The 19,265-nt window shown below is 39.8% G+C and overlaps 1 protein-coding gene across 1 annotated transcript; it reads right to left on the reverse strand.

The window, feature by feature from the left end:
* Window positions 1–1,182: 1,182 nt before the first annotated feature.
* LOC592061 (TRMT1-like protein) lies at window positions 1,183–17,320 on the reverse strand. Its single transcript, XM_011669357.2, has 9 exons — window positions 17,078–17,320; window positions 13,272–13,381; window positions 11,054–11,501; window positions 9,823–10,035; window positions 6,948–7,138; window positions 4,963–5,038; window positions 2,775–2,912; window positions 2,232–2,426; window positions 1,183–1,549 (listed from the first exon to the last, which is right to left on the reverse strand). Exons 1-9 carry the CDS (start codon window positions 17,185–17,187, stop codon window positions 1,405–1,407), a joined length of 1,626 nt encoding a protein of 541 aa, XP_011667659.2. The 5' UTR covers window positions 17,188–17,320; the 3' UTR covers window positions 1,183–1,404.
* Between the last annotated feature and the right edge of the window lie 1,945 nt (window positions 17,321–19,265).

Here is a 19,265-nt window from a genome sequence, read left to right on the forward strand (position 1 = left end):
CGAGAAAGATGGTATCAGTTTGGCCTCTAGATTGAAGAGAGGATGACCAATCATCGGTAGCTGTGACAAGTTGTGTTGTTGTCAAAAGATTCTGTCTGAAACCATGCTGTTCATCAATGAGTATGTTGTTAGCTGCAAGATGTTTAGAAATGTGGCTAAGCATAATATGTTCCATCACCTTACTGCAGATACACGTCAGCGATGTTGCCCAGGTCTGTAGTTACCTGGGCAACATTTATCTCCTGCCTTATGAATAGGGGCTACAAGTGCACGTTTCCAGTCTAAAGGCACTTCTCCGGTATTGTAACTCTGTTGAAACAGAAATGACAATGCAGGGGCTATTTCGTGTGCTAGCATCTTCAGAATTCTTGGATGTATCTCATCTGGGTCACTGGCTTTGGATGGATTCAGTTGAAGCAGTTGCTTAACTACACCAGACCGGTGGATGTGGAGATGCCCTATGTCATTGTATAGGGAGGGCCGGTTTATGCAAACTTGATCCACGTTGCTCTTGGTGAAGGTAGAATGAAAGTAATTATTCAAACATTCAGCCTTGTCCTTGTTTGTGATATGGAGCTTGTTATCATTTCTCAAGGGTGGTATACCAAAGTTTTCAGATCTACGCTGTTTTACATATGACCAGAAAGCCTTGGGGTTTGCATATAGGCTCTCACCTATTATGTTGCAGACGTAATTGTGATGAGCTTGGCGGACACGTTTGGTCAGTTCGTTTTGAAGCTGCCTGTAGGCCTTCCAATTGGATGCACTAGGCTGACTTCGTGCCTTCTTGAACAAACGATCCCGCTTCCTCATTTGCCTTTTGAGGGAAATGGTGATCCATGGCAAGTTGCGTCTGGCTCTTGACATCTTGGATGGGATGAATTCATCCTTGCACTTGTTGATGAGTGATGTGATACAGGTCCAGTTTTCATCAACTGACTTCAGCTCTGGTGAAGATGAAAGAAAATCCATTGAGAATTTTGCAACAGCCTTGCGGAGTTTCTGAAGATCAGCTTTGTGGAATTGGTAGATTTTTCTTGGTGGAATGCGGCAAGTTCTTGGATTCCCCGAGATCGAGCACCCTTCTGGGTGCAAACCCCGGCCCCCCCCCCCACTCAGTGTTATTTAGGGTACGCATATGCGTGTTCCCTCCTTTTGAAAACACCCCCTAAGTCCGGTGTGTAAAGTCAATACGGGCTGGATTTTTGTGTACTACGAGCCAGACTTTGGTGCGTGAAAAGTACCCCTGTACCGGACATTTTGGGAACACGCATGCGGTACTTCCGACACCGGAGTGGGGGGCTGGGCTGCAAACCGATGTTATTACTGGTACACTATACAAATTTTGTCCAAAGTGCTGCAAGAACCTGACAGTGCAATATCTCTTCAAGATGATGTCTTCTTTTACTTCATAGTAGGGGTGGAGGCATCCTGCAGAACAGCTTTGAAATTTGCTAGTGCAGCATTGGTCCTTACTCCCTCTGGATCAAAGTGGGTCCGACTTGCCCGATGACCCGCCATTCGGAGACATTCAATGAACGTCTTAATTCTGTTTGTTTGGAGAGTGAACAGGAAGGGGAAAAGAAAAATGGACGGATTGAATCCTCAAATTGTGAATCAAACCATTACAATAATAAATTATTTAAAGACACTTTTTTGTATATATTTTGTATATTGTGTGGTTACTAACAATAGCCACTTCAGGTTTCAACAGATAATTGTTGACAGCTGCTCATACCAGCAGTCCCTGTAATGAGAGTCTCAAATAGGCCAATCAAATTGGTTTGCTGTAGCTCAGATGATTTCATATAAAACTAATCTATTGAAAAATAAGAGTAATCTAATGAAAAATAAAAGTAATCTATTGAAAAATAGAAGTAACAAAACATTTCTATTAAATTCATGTAACATAACAAAATCTGTTGAATACACAATGCAAAGAAGGTGGAAGTATACATAGGTGTAAAGGTGTTGTAGTCAAGAAGTGGTTTAAGCACTTGACTTGAAATGCAAAGGCCATGCGTTTGATTCACGACACGGCACCTACGTCCTTTGGCAAGGCATTAATCTACATTTGACACTCCATCCCCAGGAGTAAAATGGGGACCTGGAAGGATGACAAAAGCATTTGTGTTAGTAATTGCTGTATTTGCAGAATAGTAAAACTGTGTTTAGTTTATTATAATGAATGACAAGTGCGCTTGAGTTTACAACTCAATATTGGTACTTGCCTTGGTTTGTCCATATTCTTGATGCTGTGTTGGGGTAAGCTAAAGTAGAAGGCTGGTTGGCCCTGGTTTTCATCGCATCGTCTTCTCTTATCGTGTGTGTTGGAGAGGTCATTGGCATCTACTAGCCTGCCCCTCTTCTGACCCGCTTCCATGGTTGTCTGGTGTGCCTTTGTCTCTGGTAATGATGCGTTCATCCTGAAGTAAAAAAACATTTTTTGACATCTCGATTCAGTAAGCTGTTCTTATTAAAAGACTTTTGGAACAAGATTAACATTTGGAAGGATATTGGCACATACAGCAATGGCAGTGTAAAACAAGCTTCTTAAATATTTTTTAAAAAAATGAACAAAAAAATACTACTCTCTTCTCCCATTGTACACCAACATATGAAGGGAAGTATTGAGTTGATTAGGGGTCGTCAAATGGAGGTATTGTAGCAATAATCAACAACCATACTGTCTACAGGACTGCTTGCTATAACACTGTTCAATTCATCCCTGTTCATGTAGTTCAATACCAACATTTCCTTTTAATGACACTTACTGCAATGATTTGGGGCCGGAACAAGTAGCTTCCTCTAGCAAAGTATGGAGAAGCTGCAAGTCTTTTTTACTGAGTCTTAGCTCCACGCCAGCATGGGCCATTCTATCAATGAAACCAGCATCAAAGATACTGCCAGACCTATAATAAGAACAAGATCAAGTAAAACTATTTGGCAAATCAAAATGTGTTTTTCCCCCTAACTCTTTATATGCTACCGAAATAACCTGCCTGTGCCACATTGTATTTATCATGAGATAGGTATGCCAGAGGCTTCAAGATTATTTAACTCTTTCCGGTGCAAGAATCATCTCTACCGGTGTAAAAAAAATGGTTGTCATGGAGCTAATCAAGACATTGTGTTGCACTAAGCAATCATTTTGTCAATTGGTGTCTATTGTTTTGTGCAAAACTGCATGTGTAAAAATCTAGAAACAGTGCAGAAAGGCAAAGAAAGCAACCAAAGTGTCATTTTATTTTTGAACCTAGTATACCTAGCTTTGAACAAAATCATTCTTTTTATAACCCATCCTCATTTAAACTTCCACTGTGGTTAAGAAATGCATAAAAAGGTGTAATTGTTGCCCACGCAACGAGCAAGAGGACAATCAAAGGCCACTTTGATTCAAAGCAACTTAAGTACTTTAGGACACTGCATGTATATCATCAAAGGTTTTTGCGGACAATCTAGCATCCCTTTTCTCACATTATGGGTAGGACTTTTTAATTTCTCTTATGGGCATTCTCCAAGCCTTCTGGAGGTTGTTTCACGAAAACCATAATAAGTACAAGATCAACAACATCTGGACGCTGTGGCTCGACTTGACTTGTCTCTTTGCCAAGACGAGCGACAACTTCCCCGACAAGAGACTTGTCATGACTTCAAACCTGTCAAGTATTTTCAGAATAGTCAACTAGGTGTTACCGGTAGTCATTTGGCAGCCCCAAAAATGAGGGGAAAAAAAATATTTAAAAAATATCTCCATGCTCTCATTTCATTGAAGAGTTCATAAAAACTGATCTTATAATGTTTTAATACCATTTATGAGTGAATGAGAATGATATCAATTGCCCATTTATTTATTTATTTATTTATTTATTTATTTCTAATCTTTTGTCAGGGTAGCCCATTCACCAATAAGTAGTGGTCTTCCATGGGGCCCAGAATAAACATGAACATATTTACATCAAAAAGCACAACGTTTATACAGGAAAGTTAAAATAAATTTCCATAGTACATTTAGAAAGATATGACACAGCAATAATAGACGTGGCAAAAATAATACTCATTTGCAAAATAAACATATATCATTAACCTAGTTCAACAGTAATGTCAATAGGAAAATATTGATTAAGTCGCAATTATGTGAATAAGTCACGTTAATATTACAGAATATGCACGTAGTGTATGTTCAGCTGAGCCATTCACAAATTATCTTAATCTCTTAAATGAGTTGACAGAGGAAGCCGTTCTCATTGAATTATCACGCTTATTCCATTCAAATGAAGAAACAATTGGGCTACACTTTATAACTATCAGTGTGAAATCTAGGCACACGTAAACATCCACTGTCTATTTGCCTTGTATGATGCTCATGTACATCATTAGGATTGATTAAGCCTACCTGAAGGTAAGACAGTGCTAAGTTATGAACGCATAAATGATCGTGATGAAGACTATATTTCTTAGCTGATAGGTTCGTTTTCATGAAGTCGTCGTTTGGCTTGGCTTCGTGAAACATGCTGTTGTCTTCATGACATCTCTGTAGCTCATGGACAAAGATATGACAGTCATGGAGTCGGTTCTGTGAAATAACCCTCAGACCCTCAGGCCTTTAGCACGCACCAGGGTGAGACCACATGCTCTGATATCCTTTTCTAGTGCCTCCTCTCAGGTTTTTGCAAGGTATGCCATTGGGTTCTTAGCCAGCAACCTGGAAATTCATTGCTTTCTGAAGCCAATGGATTTAAAAGTTTGAACAAGTATCCAGTATTGTATTCTCTCACTACCCGTAATTGAAAGCCAGATGAGGTGTATCAAATTTAACAATGGGGTATCATGGGACCATTTTGGTTTTTGATAGACTTGCCGAGCATTCTGGAGACTATGGAGTCTGCCCAGGTCCTGCCAATTGATATCTTGCAGTAAGCAATGACCAAAGTCAAGAGAAAATGATTTAGTTCTGCTTACCAGACTGGTCCCAGGAGCATTGCCGTACATGGTGCACTCTTGTGGCATGTGCAAGACAGGTGGTCATACATGCTGTCTGAGTAAACAAATTGAGACTTCAATTCAATATCACATGGAGAATACAGAACAGAGTGTGTCACCAAGGCTTCACTCAAACGTGCCTGATGAAATTGTACAACTACCATTTAACCAATTAATCACTGAACCGCCCAAGACCGCCCTTCCTTTAAATCACTGTACCACACGGGACTGTCTTTCCTATTGATCACTGAACCGCCCGGGATCACCCTTCCTATTAATCACTGAACTGCCCGGAACTGCCCGGAACTGCCCGGAAAGGCCGTTCCCATTAATTACTGTACCGCCCAGAACGGCCCTTCCAAATAATCATTATACTACCCGGGACGGCCCTTCTCATTAATCAATGTGCCGGCCGGGACCGCGCCCATCCTATTAATGACTGTACCGCCCGGGACGGCCCTTCCCATTTATAACTGTGCAGCCTTGGACCGCCCTTCCTAATAATCACTAAACCACCAGACCGCCCTTCCTATGAATCACTAAACCACCAGACAGCCCTTCCTATGAATCACTAAACCACCAGACCGCCCTTCCTATGAATCACTAAACCACCAGACCGCCCTTCCTATGAATCACTATACCACCAGACCGCCCTTCCTATGAATCACTAAACCACCAGACCGCCCTTCCTATGAATCACTAAACCACCAGACCGCCCTTCCTATGAATCACTGAACTGCCAGACCGCCCTTCCTATGAATCACTAAACCACCAGACCGCCCTTCCTATGAATCACTGAACCACCAGACCGCCCTTCCTATGAATCACTAAACCACCAGACCGCCCTTCCTATGAATCACTGAACCGCCAGACCGCCCTTCCTATGAATCACTAAACCACCAGACCGCCCTTCCTGTGAATCACTGAACCACCAGACCGCCCTTCCTATGAATCACTGAACCACCAGACCGCCCTTCCTATGAATCACTGAACCACCAGACTGCCCTTCCTATGAATCACTGAACCGCCAGACCGCCCTTCCTATGAATCACTGAACCACCAGGGACGGCCCTTCCTGTGAATCACTGAACCACCAGACCGCCCTTCGTATGAATCACTGAACCACCAGGGACGGCCCTTCCTGTGAATCACTGAACCACCAGACCGCCCTTCCTATGAATCACTGAACCACCAGACCGCCCTTCCTATGAATCACTGAACCACCAGACCGCCCTTCCTAATAAATACTAAACCACCAGACCGCCGATCCTATGAATCACTGAACCACCAGACCGCCCTTCCTATTAATTACTAAACCACCAGATCGCCCTTCCTATGAATCACTGAACCGCCAGGGACAGCCCTTCCTAATAATCACTAAACCACCAGACCGCCCTTCGTATGAATCACTGAACCACCAGGGACGGCCCTTCCTGTGAATCACTGAACCACCAGACCGCACTTCTTATGAATCACTGAACTACCAGGAACGGCCCTTCCTGTGAATCACTGAACCACCAGACTGCCCTTCCTATGAATCACTGAACCACCAGACCGCCCTTCCTATGAATCACTGAACCACCAGACCGCCCTTCCTGTGAATCACTGAACCACCAGACCGCCCTTCCTATGAATCACTGAACCACCAGACCACCCTTCCTATGAATCACTGAACCACCAGACCGCCCTTCCTATGAATCACTGAACCACCAGACCGCCCTTCCTAATAAATTCTAAACCACCAGACCGCCCTTCCTATGAATCACTGAACCACCAGACCGCCCTTCTTATGAATCACTGAACCGCCGGGGACCGCCCTTCCTATGAATCACTGAACCACCAGACCGCCCTTCCTAATAAATTCTAAACCACCAGACCGCTAAATTTTTTAAAGGTAAAGCTCTTTAAGTATGAATTTGAAAGTATACATGATACAATATACAGGAAATTTAGTTGAACCTTACTGGGAACTGTTAGAGTAGAAGGAACAAACTTCCTCTGACCACACACCCGGCAATGAAGGACGTGTTGGACCTCTTGAACTGAACGGTCAGCTTGACCAGAGCCTCTCCTGACCCTGAGAATGACCAGTACAAAGTGTTCCAAGGCAACACAGAGCAGCACCTCCAGACCCTTGTTACATCTTGCCGCAGCCCTGAACACAAAGAGAATTGAAATTGTGATTATTGTGGTTTGAATGTCATGTATAGGTTCAGTAAGCCCAACAATTTTTCCCTCAGATTTCTTTGATTTTAGATGATATATAGAAGATACAAGCAACACTAAAAATATTTTTACTCCTCACATAGAACATAGAGGCAAAGGATTATTTATATACCTGGATTGGGAAGAAAACTCCCAACGTCAATAGGTCAACACACACTCAAAACCTATGAGGGTTGTGTGTAGGGGATCCGCTCGCTATTCATGAGGACCGCTATTGAAAAGGACCGCTATTCATAAATTGAGAAAAGGGTCATAATTCATAAGGACCGCTATTCATAATCAAAGAAGAGGGTCGCTTTTCACAATACGAGAAGAGGGTCATTATTCATAATTCAAAATTGGCTCGTTATTCATAGGGGTCCTCATTCATATTACTAGAAGAGGGTCGCAATTCATTACTACCGGTATTTGTATTATGAATAGTGGCCCTCATTTCGTATTATGAATAGCTGTCCTTATGAGTAATGACCCTCAAAGTGTATTATGAATAGCGAACCTCATCTCACAATATGAATAGCGGTCCTTATGAATAGCGGTCCTTATGAATAGCAGTCCTTATGAATAGCGGTCCTTATGAATAGCAGTCATTACGACTAGCGCGGTTACCCCGTGTGTAGGCGACACACAAATTAGCTCCAAACTAAACAATGAGATTGATGTGTGGGTATAGGTGTAAAGGTGGAAGGATCCTAGCATTAGGGCAGTGTATAGCCATGATCTAGAGTTTCTTTCAGAAATTTACACTAAAATTTACCTGAAATATTGGATAGAAGACCAATTATATTGTTTGATACAAGGAGAACAATGTGAGCTTATAATTATTAATACATTTCGTGCCAATTTTCATTTTGCTACCAAAACTATATTTGAGCTTTAACAAACAGTCAAACCTTTTATTAATAGATAGCTTTAATAGCAAAATTCACTGGCACAAAAAAGAGGCATACGGAACACACGGGTAAAGGTGAGTGATGTCAGCTGACTCGATAACATTGCCTCAGATTCTGAAACAAGATTCTGGATTTAGCTCATGCTGCAATCATAATTATAAACCTTTAGGTCAGTCAGGTATACCATGAATTTTTTTACAAGCCGATCACCTGTCTGATTAATAAGATATTTATGATTGGAAATCAAAATTTCAAAACCATTGGTTGGGGTAATTGTTTTTATAACACTACAGTCTATTGGGGGAAATGAGTACTGTATTGTAAAACCAGTTCCTCAAAAAATTTTATTTTTTGAGGCGCAATTTTTTTAAGGCTTCCATATTACACCATATCACAGACACTGATAACACGTAGGGCCATGCATCTCAAATTTAACATTGTTAAAAGATACCTTTAAAGTTCTTATTTAAACTGGCTGAATGAAAGCTCAGGTTATATTAATTAGGGCAAATTAAGGTGGTACACGTACATGTACCGGTACATGTATTTAGTACCAGCTCCATATCCTTGTGATGTGAACTTACCTTCATAAAAAACTAGATGGAACTTTGACTGCGCGCAGTCAAAAATGATGCCTCCGCTATAGAGCAATTTTACAAACCAAAACAGAAACAATTTTTAAATTCAAGTTTGATTGTAATCCATCTGTCGGTTTTAATGATAATGCATGCACAAGCTATTTATAGGCATACATAATGAGCTATGTGACCTTTGACCTTCGACCTGGTGACCCCAAAATCTAATCAGTTTATTGGCTCTGCAAGATACATACATGACTTGAGTTTGATAGTAATCTGTCTATTGGTTCTCATGATAATGCGATCACAAGCTATTTTTGGATACATAAAGAGCCCTGTGACCTTTGACCTTTGACCTGGTGACCCCAAAATTGAATCAGTTCATTGGCTCTGCAAGATACATACATGACTTGAGTTTGGCAGGAATCCATCAATCGGTTCTTGAGATAACCCGATCACGAGCCATTTTCGCATACATAATGAGCCCTGTGACCTTTGACCTTGGATCTCGTGATCCCAATATCTAATCACTTCATTGGCTCTGTGAGATACATACATGACCAAAGTTTGGTAGGAATCCATCAGTCGGTTCTTGAGATAACGCGATCACGAGAACGGGACATACAGACGTACGTACGTACGGAGGGACGGACAACCCGAAAACATAATGCCTCCCGCTACTTCGTAACGGAGGCATAAAAATATTTCTATTTATTAGTTTATATCCATGGTGTAATATAAATTTTAATAAGCATCCAATGGCTGAATTGTTTATATTTTAGAAGCGTTTTTATTTAATATGATAAATTTAATATTTTTCACCAATTTTTGACATCTAGCAGTTTTAGACCGAATTTTCTGTCTCTTTCGTTCGTTAAGCCTCTTATTTGGGTAGGGTCGGCTCTCTAAAGACGGAAAATTCGGTCTAGCACAGTTTGTGAAAAACAAAACTTAATTAGAACGATAGCACAGTGCCATTTTAGGTTGATACATTTTTAAGTCATGATCATTTTACCTAATTACTGTCTAGATTGTTATTTGATTTGATTTGATGTCATGTAATACATTTCTCAATACTGTGATCATGCCAGCATCTAAAAACAGCCTCAAGATATGGCAGAGTTACAAAGGAACAGCCAACAAACCTGACAGCTGCAGCTACGACCAGTCTCCCTGCTAGCTCTTTGAGGTACTCGCACTTGGCCACTTGGCCCCCGTAGTTGCGGAGTGTGACCTGTGGACATTTCCCGTACAGGGAAGCTGTGTCAGTGGAGGTAATAGCCAGAATCCCGTTATTGCTGATGTTGCTGAAAGCAGAGTCCATGAAGGGCGTGGCACAGCCATACGGATCTAAGAATCTGGAAAAAGTAATACATTGTTTTGAGCAAGGATTGTGGTTACACCACGCATTCTTTTGACAGGATTAGTTGGGTCTGGAAAGGGCTCACTCATTTTCTATCTCAACGTTTAGATAAGTTGTTAATAATAATAATAATTCCACTTTTATAAAGCGCTTAATACATCTATGATGTCTCTAAGGGATTTACAAAGATAGTATTACCCCGGTCAATGGATTCAATACTTGCCCGCACACAATGTGTGAAAGTTTGAAGTAAATCAAACTAATAATAAATGATTTATGAATGTTTGAAATATAAGATCACTAAATTTATGTGAATCTCACATTGGTACTTTGTTCTTTAAATTGTGACATAGTTATAGACAACTGTCTCATTTGTTGTGCACACACAAAACAAATCATATCTTTTAGTTTTTCTCCTATCAAAGTGCCTTTTACCTTGGGGCACTACTCAAAGTGTATTATTGGTATCATATTATCATACGTCCTCTAGAAAGAAAAGACCTTCATGAGATCTGAGTCATATAATACGATTTGATAAAATTAATACAATTTGATAAAAATTACATTTCATTAATTTTGTGTGCTGAAACAAATGAGAAAGTATTCTGGCACTTCGTCACAGTGGCACTTTCAGGGGTGATAGTGAGCACTAAAAAAAAAAAAATTCCACCCCTCAACCCTCCCCCCCCCCCCCCCCCCCCCTGAGTAAAACAAATTTTAAAAAATGGGGGGGGGGACGATTTAAATCGCGTCATTATCAGGCCTGCACTTTTGAGTCAGCCTACTGAAGTTCCCATGATTACAATTCCTAAATTTCATTATTTTTGTTCGAATTCATTCACACTTTCATCGGTCTGCTTTCCACTTTCTTTTAGAGTAGTTGTAAAGGTTGGTTTTTCTTTTAATACACCTGTGTTAACAGTGACAAATTATGGGATAAACGCCTTGTCAAAATATACAGGCACCAAACAAGGATTGACTGCGGCATCTCTCACCATAGTGCTCCTACTTACATGAAGTCAAAGAATCTTTGTCGCATCAATAAATTGGCATCACAGCAGACAAGGGTCACGGTTCCATCATTTCTTGATGAGTCATTGTCAGAAAATGGTGTTTCACTGCTTGTCGCTACATTTGAAATCTTCTCATTCTTCCCATCATCGCTCTGATCCTTCACCTTTTCACAGTGTGTCTCTGCCACCTCTTTATTCATAGATTCATTAATTCTAATTACAACCACCCCCGTTCCTCCTCTGTGTAGCCTATCAACATCTTCTCTCTCCTCTTTCATCATCTCATTGCTCTGTTCCAGTCTCTTCCCATCAGACAGGTTATCTTCGGCAAGAAGGTTATTCAGGATGCAGTTCCTTCTCATGTTCCTTACCGATTCCGGGTTGATGTCGGAAACTGTGACCTCAACATCGTCATGGTGATGGAGTTGCCACTGGAGACCTGTGATACCTGATTAAGTAGCCATAAAAAAATAAAGGAAGAAACAAGTGCAAACTGTTCAATTTTGCTGGTGAGAATTAATTCATTTTTAAAACATCAGTTTGATCATAATCATAAAGATTGTGAAGGCAATTTTTTTTCTTTGGTCTGCTGACTCTGCTAAGAATTCATTGAGAGAGTGCTTAGGGGAATCGATATGTTACGGTACATATTAAATACAATAGCATAACTTAAAGACCGTGAACACTACTGGGCCAGAAGGGATTAGACCACACAGCGAGGTCACTGGCAAGTGGCTATCTCATTAACTCAGCTCTCAACTAACATAAGAAGAAGAGGATCATGGGGGACCAACATGCACCGATTGGGGAAGTTTTCTATATAGAGGGAGCAAGTAGCTACAAGTAGGACAGTGGGGCTTCGAAAGAACTTCTGGAAAGCTAATAAGCTATGTTTACATATTTGTATTTCTTTACTTCCTCGGCATATACATAGTAAATAAAATGTATAGGCATTGCAATGCCTTTGAAAGTTGACTTTCATAATAAAAGTACAAAAACATGTTATGAGGATGAAAATATTTTTACCATTTTAATTACAAAGTGCCATACTATTTCATTGCTAAAAATGTACATATAAACAGCAATAAGACAGCAAATCCCAAGGTTTTTAATTGACAGGTAATCAAATTTTTTGGACAAAAATAAAAGTTGACACACTTTCAACTAAATTCAAATACTTGTCATCTGAATTACATATGAATTTGCATTGGTTTATTGTCTATGTGGCTTATTAGAAGGTTGGTAAAATTGATTCCTAGTTTCATTCTAGTTTCTCATCCTAGCTTGCATTTTCAGCATGCCTCTTTTAATTCTATTTATTGTTATTCGATTCTTCTTCTTTTTTTTTTACTGAATATGAAACTAAAAAATTGGAAATTTATAGCCATGTGTCTAAAATAATTTTAATGAAATTGGTTATATCTGTTTGTATACTGCACATCTGTATTGCAAAGACAAGCAAGAATTTATCACAACAACAAAAATGCACTGAAACTTGCTCATTAAATATGATATGTGCAGGAATAATGTAAAATATTGAACAACAGAAACAACAATCAACCCCTGATGTTACTTTTGAGAAGTGTGGAACTAAAATTCAATATCACTTGGCCTAATATGTTTTTGGTAGAGCGATAACGTGGGGCTCAACAGTAACAGGCACCCAGGACACATGAGAGTCAGGACACTCAGGCCCGAATTCACAAAGGAGGTTTGTCGACAAACCTTGGTTTTTGTACGTCATACGACGCGTTTTTACGCGTTTTTTATAAACCTGCGCGTCGAAACCAAGGTATGTCGACAAACCTCCTTTGTGAATTCGGCCTCAAAGGTTTGATGTTTCTACATAGGGCTCAGATGGCCAAAAGACTGTACAAAAAGTTCAATCTTGACCGACTTCCCCAAAAAGGTAGTGTCACTATGAATATGACGGACAAAGAAAGCGGACAAAATACAGTTCCTCATTCTACCCTCAACAATTGCTATGGTAGACAAAGGAACATCCCTTCACTGCTATTATGTAAAAATCAGTAGAACAGGTGTCACATGCATATTCACCTGTTCTACACATTTTTGCACAATAGCAGTGAAGGGATGTTCCTTTGTCTACCATAGCAATTGTTCAGGGTAGAATGAGGAACTGTATATTTTGTCCGCTTTCTTTGTCCGTCATATTCATAGTGTGTGAAGCCATGAATAATATTAATAGCAGTCTTACCAGTAGCACCAAATGCATCCAGGCATCTCATTCTTTTCTGGATCCTCTTCTCTACCTTCTCTCGACCTCTCTCTCTGACCACAGCTGTCAAGGCACATAATATAAGCATCCTGTATATATGTAGAAATTGAAGAAAAAAACACCTTTAAGCTATAAGGAATCTTAAAAGTGCCAACAAGATGACAAAATAATTGAGGACAAAAAGGCGAGATGACGAGTTGTTGCAACTCGTCAAGTCAACAAGTATAGGACGAGAAGATGAAATCCTGCGATTGGGACAGGCCTAAAAAAGTCATTTGAAGGGAGGGGGTAGGGGACCTCCGACAATTTGATTCCTCCTGGCCAAAGCTGTCTGGAAATCTTTGGGTCAACTCCTACAGTACATGACTAACTTTCGGGCTGACTTTTTTGGAGTAACCCTCCCCCCCCCCCCCCCCCCCGAAAAAAAAGTTTCATGCAAAATCATAGGTGACAGGGGAGGTGGGATCAAACGAGCCGACTTGTCGGAGAAGAAATAGAAGAAAAAGAAAAAAGAAAGGGGTGAAGAGAAGAAATTTAAGAGAGAGAAAAAGAAAAAGAGGAGAGATGAAAGAAAAGGGGGAAGGAGGAGAAGAAAAAACAGAGGAAATAAGAAAAGAGGAAGACGACGACAAGAAAAGAATTTTAGAAAAAAGTAAGAAGGTGAAAAATTGCTGACATTGATTATATATCTTCCATGCATTAAGACTTTAGAAGGCTCTGGTCCTCCCAACATGGCTCGTCCTTAGAGCAGTACCGGTATATTGACTTTCACCACGCTATAGAGAAACGAAAAAGGGGGCACTTATCAGAAGGCAAAATGACAAGTATTAGAAAAGAAAAGGAGCATGTCTATGGTGGTGTGACCATAGTTCGCGCGTGACCTAAGTTCGTTATCTCAAAAAATAATCTGTAAGATTTCAAAAATCTGAAATCACCAATGGAAAGGGGAACATAAAATCACTAATGTCCTTTGGCAAGATATTGATCTATATTTGCCACACTCCACCCCGGTGAAGTAAATGGGAACCTGGTAGGAATTTATTCCTTGAAAAGCAGCGCGCGTAACAGCTGCACTGCTAAAGCCAGGGTAATTATGCTGCATTATTGTAGAGCGCTTAGAGACTTCTGATAAAGTAAGTGTTAGGCGCTATATAAGCAAATATAATTATTATAAAATTACCCCTAGACAGAATTTTCTTTGGAATTGGATGTGAAATTATGAAAATATTGACAACAGATAGGCAAATTTTGCAGTCATAATTATTACCTTACCAATAAGAGCCTGGAAAATTCATTTTGCGAGCAGATATCCTCAAAATTGTAAGAAAAAAGTGGTACCAACTGATTGTATATCTTGCAGATTATGAAATTTATTATACCGGTACCTTATTTTGATGGATCGCATTTATTGATAAATCAGCTGTAAACCCCTGTGCACAAAGTAAGGTCTCATTGTTTTTTTTTTTTTTTTTTGTGAGTTGCATGCAGCGCGCATGCCGATCCGACATCAAATTTTAAATAGCGATATCTCCAGAATCCTCTGACGCTAACATTTTCTACTTGCACCAATTTGTAGCAGAAGTGATAGTGAGCATTATATTCCACATACAAAAAATCTTGCGCTACGATTGGTCAAAATTAAATCATGTGATGAAAGATATTTCGCCCATCATTGATGGGAGAAAAAAAGTTTGTTGCACTGTGTAGATAGTAATACTATTTACACAGTGCAACATGCACTTTTACTGAAGATAAAAGTACTATCTACACAGTGCAACACACTTTTTGTGTATACGTTGCGTATACATATGTACTTAAGTAAGGCCTACAAAAAAAAATCTTGTTGTATTGCCCTTTAGATGGCAAAACATGGGTCAGTCGGTCGGAAAAGTTTTTTTTTTTGTTAACTTTTTTTTTGTCGCCCTCTTTGGGTTGATCTTTTTCAGGATTTAATGTTTGAACAAAATAAATATTTCAAAAATCTAAAAAACGGTATGAAAAAAAATAAAACTTTTTTAAAATGCCGACCGTAGATTTTCAAATTTTGAGGTCGGTAGCAAAGGGCAATACAACAAGTTTTTATTTTATGCCTAATGCATGCACTTTACGATACGTACACCGTTTGCTAGCTGTTAATTGATGATTTGTTGCTATAAAATGACGGAATCGAAATGTTTCCGATGTAGAATATAAAGCAAATAATCACCTTTTGGTTTCAGGCGATGGCAAACTATCACTTCCTCAGTGATCTGAATGTACGCTATCTTTCTGAAGCGAAGCTACATCCAGATCGCCTCGGAAATGATAGTTTGTCCATCACCTTTACAAACGGTACTGGTAATTATTTGCTTACTGTACTAAAATTTTTTTTTTTTTTCCCTCAACCACCCCCACCAAAAGGATTCAGGGAAAACGAAATTGCTTTTAACAACATCCCCCCCCCCCCCCCACCTTGTGAGTATGAAAAATTGAAAAAAATTAGGAACAATCAGGAAAAATCAGGAAAAATCAGGAAAATAGGGGTCAGGAAGAAAAAAGAAAAAGAAAAATCGGGAAACCGATTTAAATCGGGCAATTATCAGGCCTGTAATTGTAGTTAAAAATGTTAACATTGTTAAACGATGCCTTTAAGGTTTGATCCACCCTCAAAATAAATACCACATGAAACTTGGAATGACTTCGTCGTGTGTCATTTGTGCCTGCTGTTACAATATTAAGAGAAGCTAGGTGATGGAAGGAAGGAAGAAAGGAAGAAAGGAAGAAAGAACAATAAAAGGAAAGCCAGAAAGAGAAAGTGATAGAGTGATAAAAGCAAAGAATAACATAATTAAGAGAAGGTGATAAAAGAAAGAGATAGATAATTAAGGAAAGACAGAAAGAGAAGGATATAAAAGAAACAATTAGCGTACATATAAGGAAATATAGGAAGAGGAAATTAATAGAATAATAAAATTAAACAAAGACTAGCATTAGAGAAGCTAGAATAACATGAGGAAAGAAGCAGAAATTAAGAGAAAATGATCAAGATTAGAATCAATAGATAATGGAAAGATAGAAGAGATGATGAAAGATACGGACAAACAAAGATTAACATAGTCAAACAATAAAAGCAAAGAATACATAAGAAAAGGTGATAGAATAAAGAAACAAAGCTAGAATAACACAAGGAAAGATAGATAGAAAAAATGATAGAAAGATTACAAACAATAAATTATAAACAAGGAAAGACAGAAAGAGAAATTGATAAAGAAAATTGATGGAAAGATTATAGAAGAGATGAAAGATATGGAAATAACAAAGAATTAGAAAAACAGAGAAAGAAGATGATGTAATAAGTAAAACAAAGAATAACATCAAGTATCAAGTAATAAGTATCTAGTTTATTATATCGAAAGACAGAAGAAAAAAAAAAATAAAAAACAAAGATCAAAGAATGACATAAGAAGTGAAAGGAGGAGAAATTGAATAAGCGCGACGGGGTGGGGGGGGGGGGCATTAAGTAGAAACGGGCGTGTAGAAACGGGCGTGTAGAAACGGGCGTCAAGAAGTTGAAAAAGATTTATAGTGAATAGGACGGGTTGACTGCGGACGGGAACGACCACACAAACGAAAAGGTCCTAATCCTACGGAAGCACTTTTTATTAAAGTGTCTTCTTTATCTAAGGTCTTTAGCATGGTATGCATGCGTACGTTGCACTATAACTACCGTACTCTAGAAAGCTATACCAGTACCCGAAACGGCTTGACTCGGGCAATACAAACAAAGTTATATGTATAGAATTTACCTGTTTTTACACATTTTGGGATTGTAAAATGTCGTAGTTTTTTCAGGAGACAAGTTGCCAGATGCCACATTCACCTGTGTCCCCAACTCTGTTATTCTTTCCCATGCCATGCTGCTGCGTCTGTCACTTTTTTCTTATTTTACAGTTCTGTGCTTTTTCAGGCGTTTCGGATCTTCGTGATGCACTGCACTTGGAAGACATTGAGCGGAGACTAGTTTACGTATTAAAAAAATTAAAAGGACTATAGGTTTACCCCTACATCATAGAGATATATACCTCTATGGTCTACATTATGTAGTCAGGCGCGTACGCAGGATTTTTTCAAGGGGGGGGGGTTTTAACATTTATAAATCGGTCCGAAAATTTCGCAACGACTCAGCCAGCCGCTGAATAAGCGGGGGGGGGGGGGGGGGGGGGGGGGGGGGGGGGGGGGGGTAAGAGGACACTTTTTTTTTTTTTTTTGGTCTCGAAATTTGGAAATTTGACATTTTGCTCCGTTGGGTGGGGGGGTAAGGTCACCTTTTTTTTTTTTTAATAATTTAAAAAAAAAAAAAAAAAAAAAAAAAAAAAAAAAAAAAAAAAAAGGGGGGGGGGGGGGGGTTTTAGGTTTTTTTTTTTTAGGGGGGTTTACACACAAAAAATTTCCAAAGGGGGGCCCCCCCCCCCCCCCCCCCCCCCCCCCCCCCCCCCCCCCCCCCCCTGCGTACGCGCCTGTATGTAGTAGATGTACATTATGGAAAGCCATAGAGAAAAACTAAATATGTAGTAGATGTAGGCCTACATTATGGAAAGCCATAGAGAAAAACTAAATATATTCGATTCCTGCAAAATATATGGGTCATTAATTATCAAAATACATGTTTATAATTAAAGAAATGTATGCGCAATTAAAGTGTGCTGTAATATTTGATTTTTATGTAATATAGACCATGATGCGTAATCTATATATATTCGATGTTGAAAAAATATATATGCGTTATCAAGTATTCTATCTTTATAAATAATTATGTATGCTCTTTTATAATATATGTATGCGATTAAAAAATATGATCGTACAAAATGAAATACATGCGCTCCCTTGCCGTTGGTAGTCTTTGAATGGATCTCATTCAGACCCTATAGTCGCAAAGGTATGGTACTCGGCTTTGTGACTATATAAATGAGATCCTTTCAAAGATCATCTACCGACAAAGGAGCGCGTATATTTTATTTTGTACAAACATATTTTTGTGTAAGTGTCATATACTCATATCCCTTTCGATGAGTGTTCCCTTAAGTTCCTCTCATCTTAAAACCTGCCCCTAATTTCAAGCGAATAGTGCAATTGCCCCCAAAGCACTTTCGCTTAAACGCTCGCTCGCATTTATAGATAATCTAGCTATCATAGGTCTTTTCAGTCTTCCGTAATAAAAATGTTCTTAATGAACATGCGCGGATCCATGCAGGCCCCCCCCCCCCCCGGCCCCCTCAAAAATAAAGAAAGAGAGAGGATCGAAGAGAATGAAAAGAAGGGAAAGGGAAAGAAAGGAGAAATTAAGAGAAATAAAGAAGAGTAAGAAGAAAAAAAGGGGAAAGAAGGAGGTCGGGGGGGGGGGGCAAAAGGGTCTAATTGCCTCCCCTCCCCCCCCCCCCGCCTCTCATCAAAAAAAGAGAGAGGAAGGAAAGGGAAAGAAAAAAGGAAAAGAGGAGATAAAGGGAAGAACAGAAAAGAATTAAGGGGGATATCATGCAGTTGCAATTTTCCCGCCAACAAGTTGTGGATTGAGGATCGGGGCCGATGCAAAAGGCCTTAGCCTCCCCCCCCCCCCTCGATTCCCCCCGCCCTCGCCATGCAAAAATAAAGAAGGAAAAGAAAGGGAAAGGGGAGAGCTCTGAAAGGGAACAAATAAACAAGAAGGAAGAAGAAAAGAAAAGTATGAAATAAAGGGGAGAGTCGATCAGTGGCGATTAATCCCGCCAACAACGTAGATCCCCCAGCAAACCTAAAAGAGAGAAAAGGAAGGGAAGGGAAAGGGGAAAAAACTGAAAGAGAAAGAAGAAAGGTAGGGGAGATCAGTTGCGAGGGCCCCTATAAGGCGGGTCTCTGAATACTCATCCGCCCCTTGGACCCCACGCTAATTAGTGACCTGACAGCAGGCGCGTAGGCAGGGGGGGGGGATTGGGGGTTGAACCCCCTTTTGGTATTTTT

This window comes from Strongylocentrotus purpuratus, unplaced genomic scaffold, assembly GCF_000002235.5.
Source record: "Strongylocentrotus purpuratus isolate Spur 01 unplaced genomic scaffold, Spur_5.0 spur5_scaffold_4, whole genome shotgun sequence".
NCBI lineage: Eukaryota > Metazoa > Echinodermata > Echinoidea > Camarodonta > Strongylocentrotidae > Strongylocentrotus > Strongylocentrotus purpuratus.

Excerpts from the sequence above, each read along its gene's own strand:
- LOC592061 (XM_011669357.2), bottom strand. The coding sequence starts at position 17,187 with ATGGCATGGGAAAGAATAACAGAGTTGGGGACACAGGTGAATGTGGCA. Across the intron at positions 13,382-17,077 it reads CCCAAAATGTGTAAAAACAG|GATGCTTATATTATGTGCCT; the intron begins GTAAATTCTATA and ends ACATATATACAG. Across the intron at positions 5,039-6,947 it reads TTCTACTCTAACAGTTCCCA|ACAGCATGTATGACCACCTG; the intron begins GTAAGGTTCAAC and ends TTGTTTACTCAG.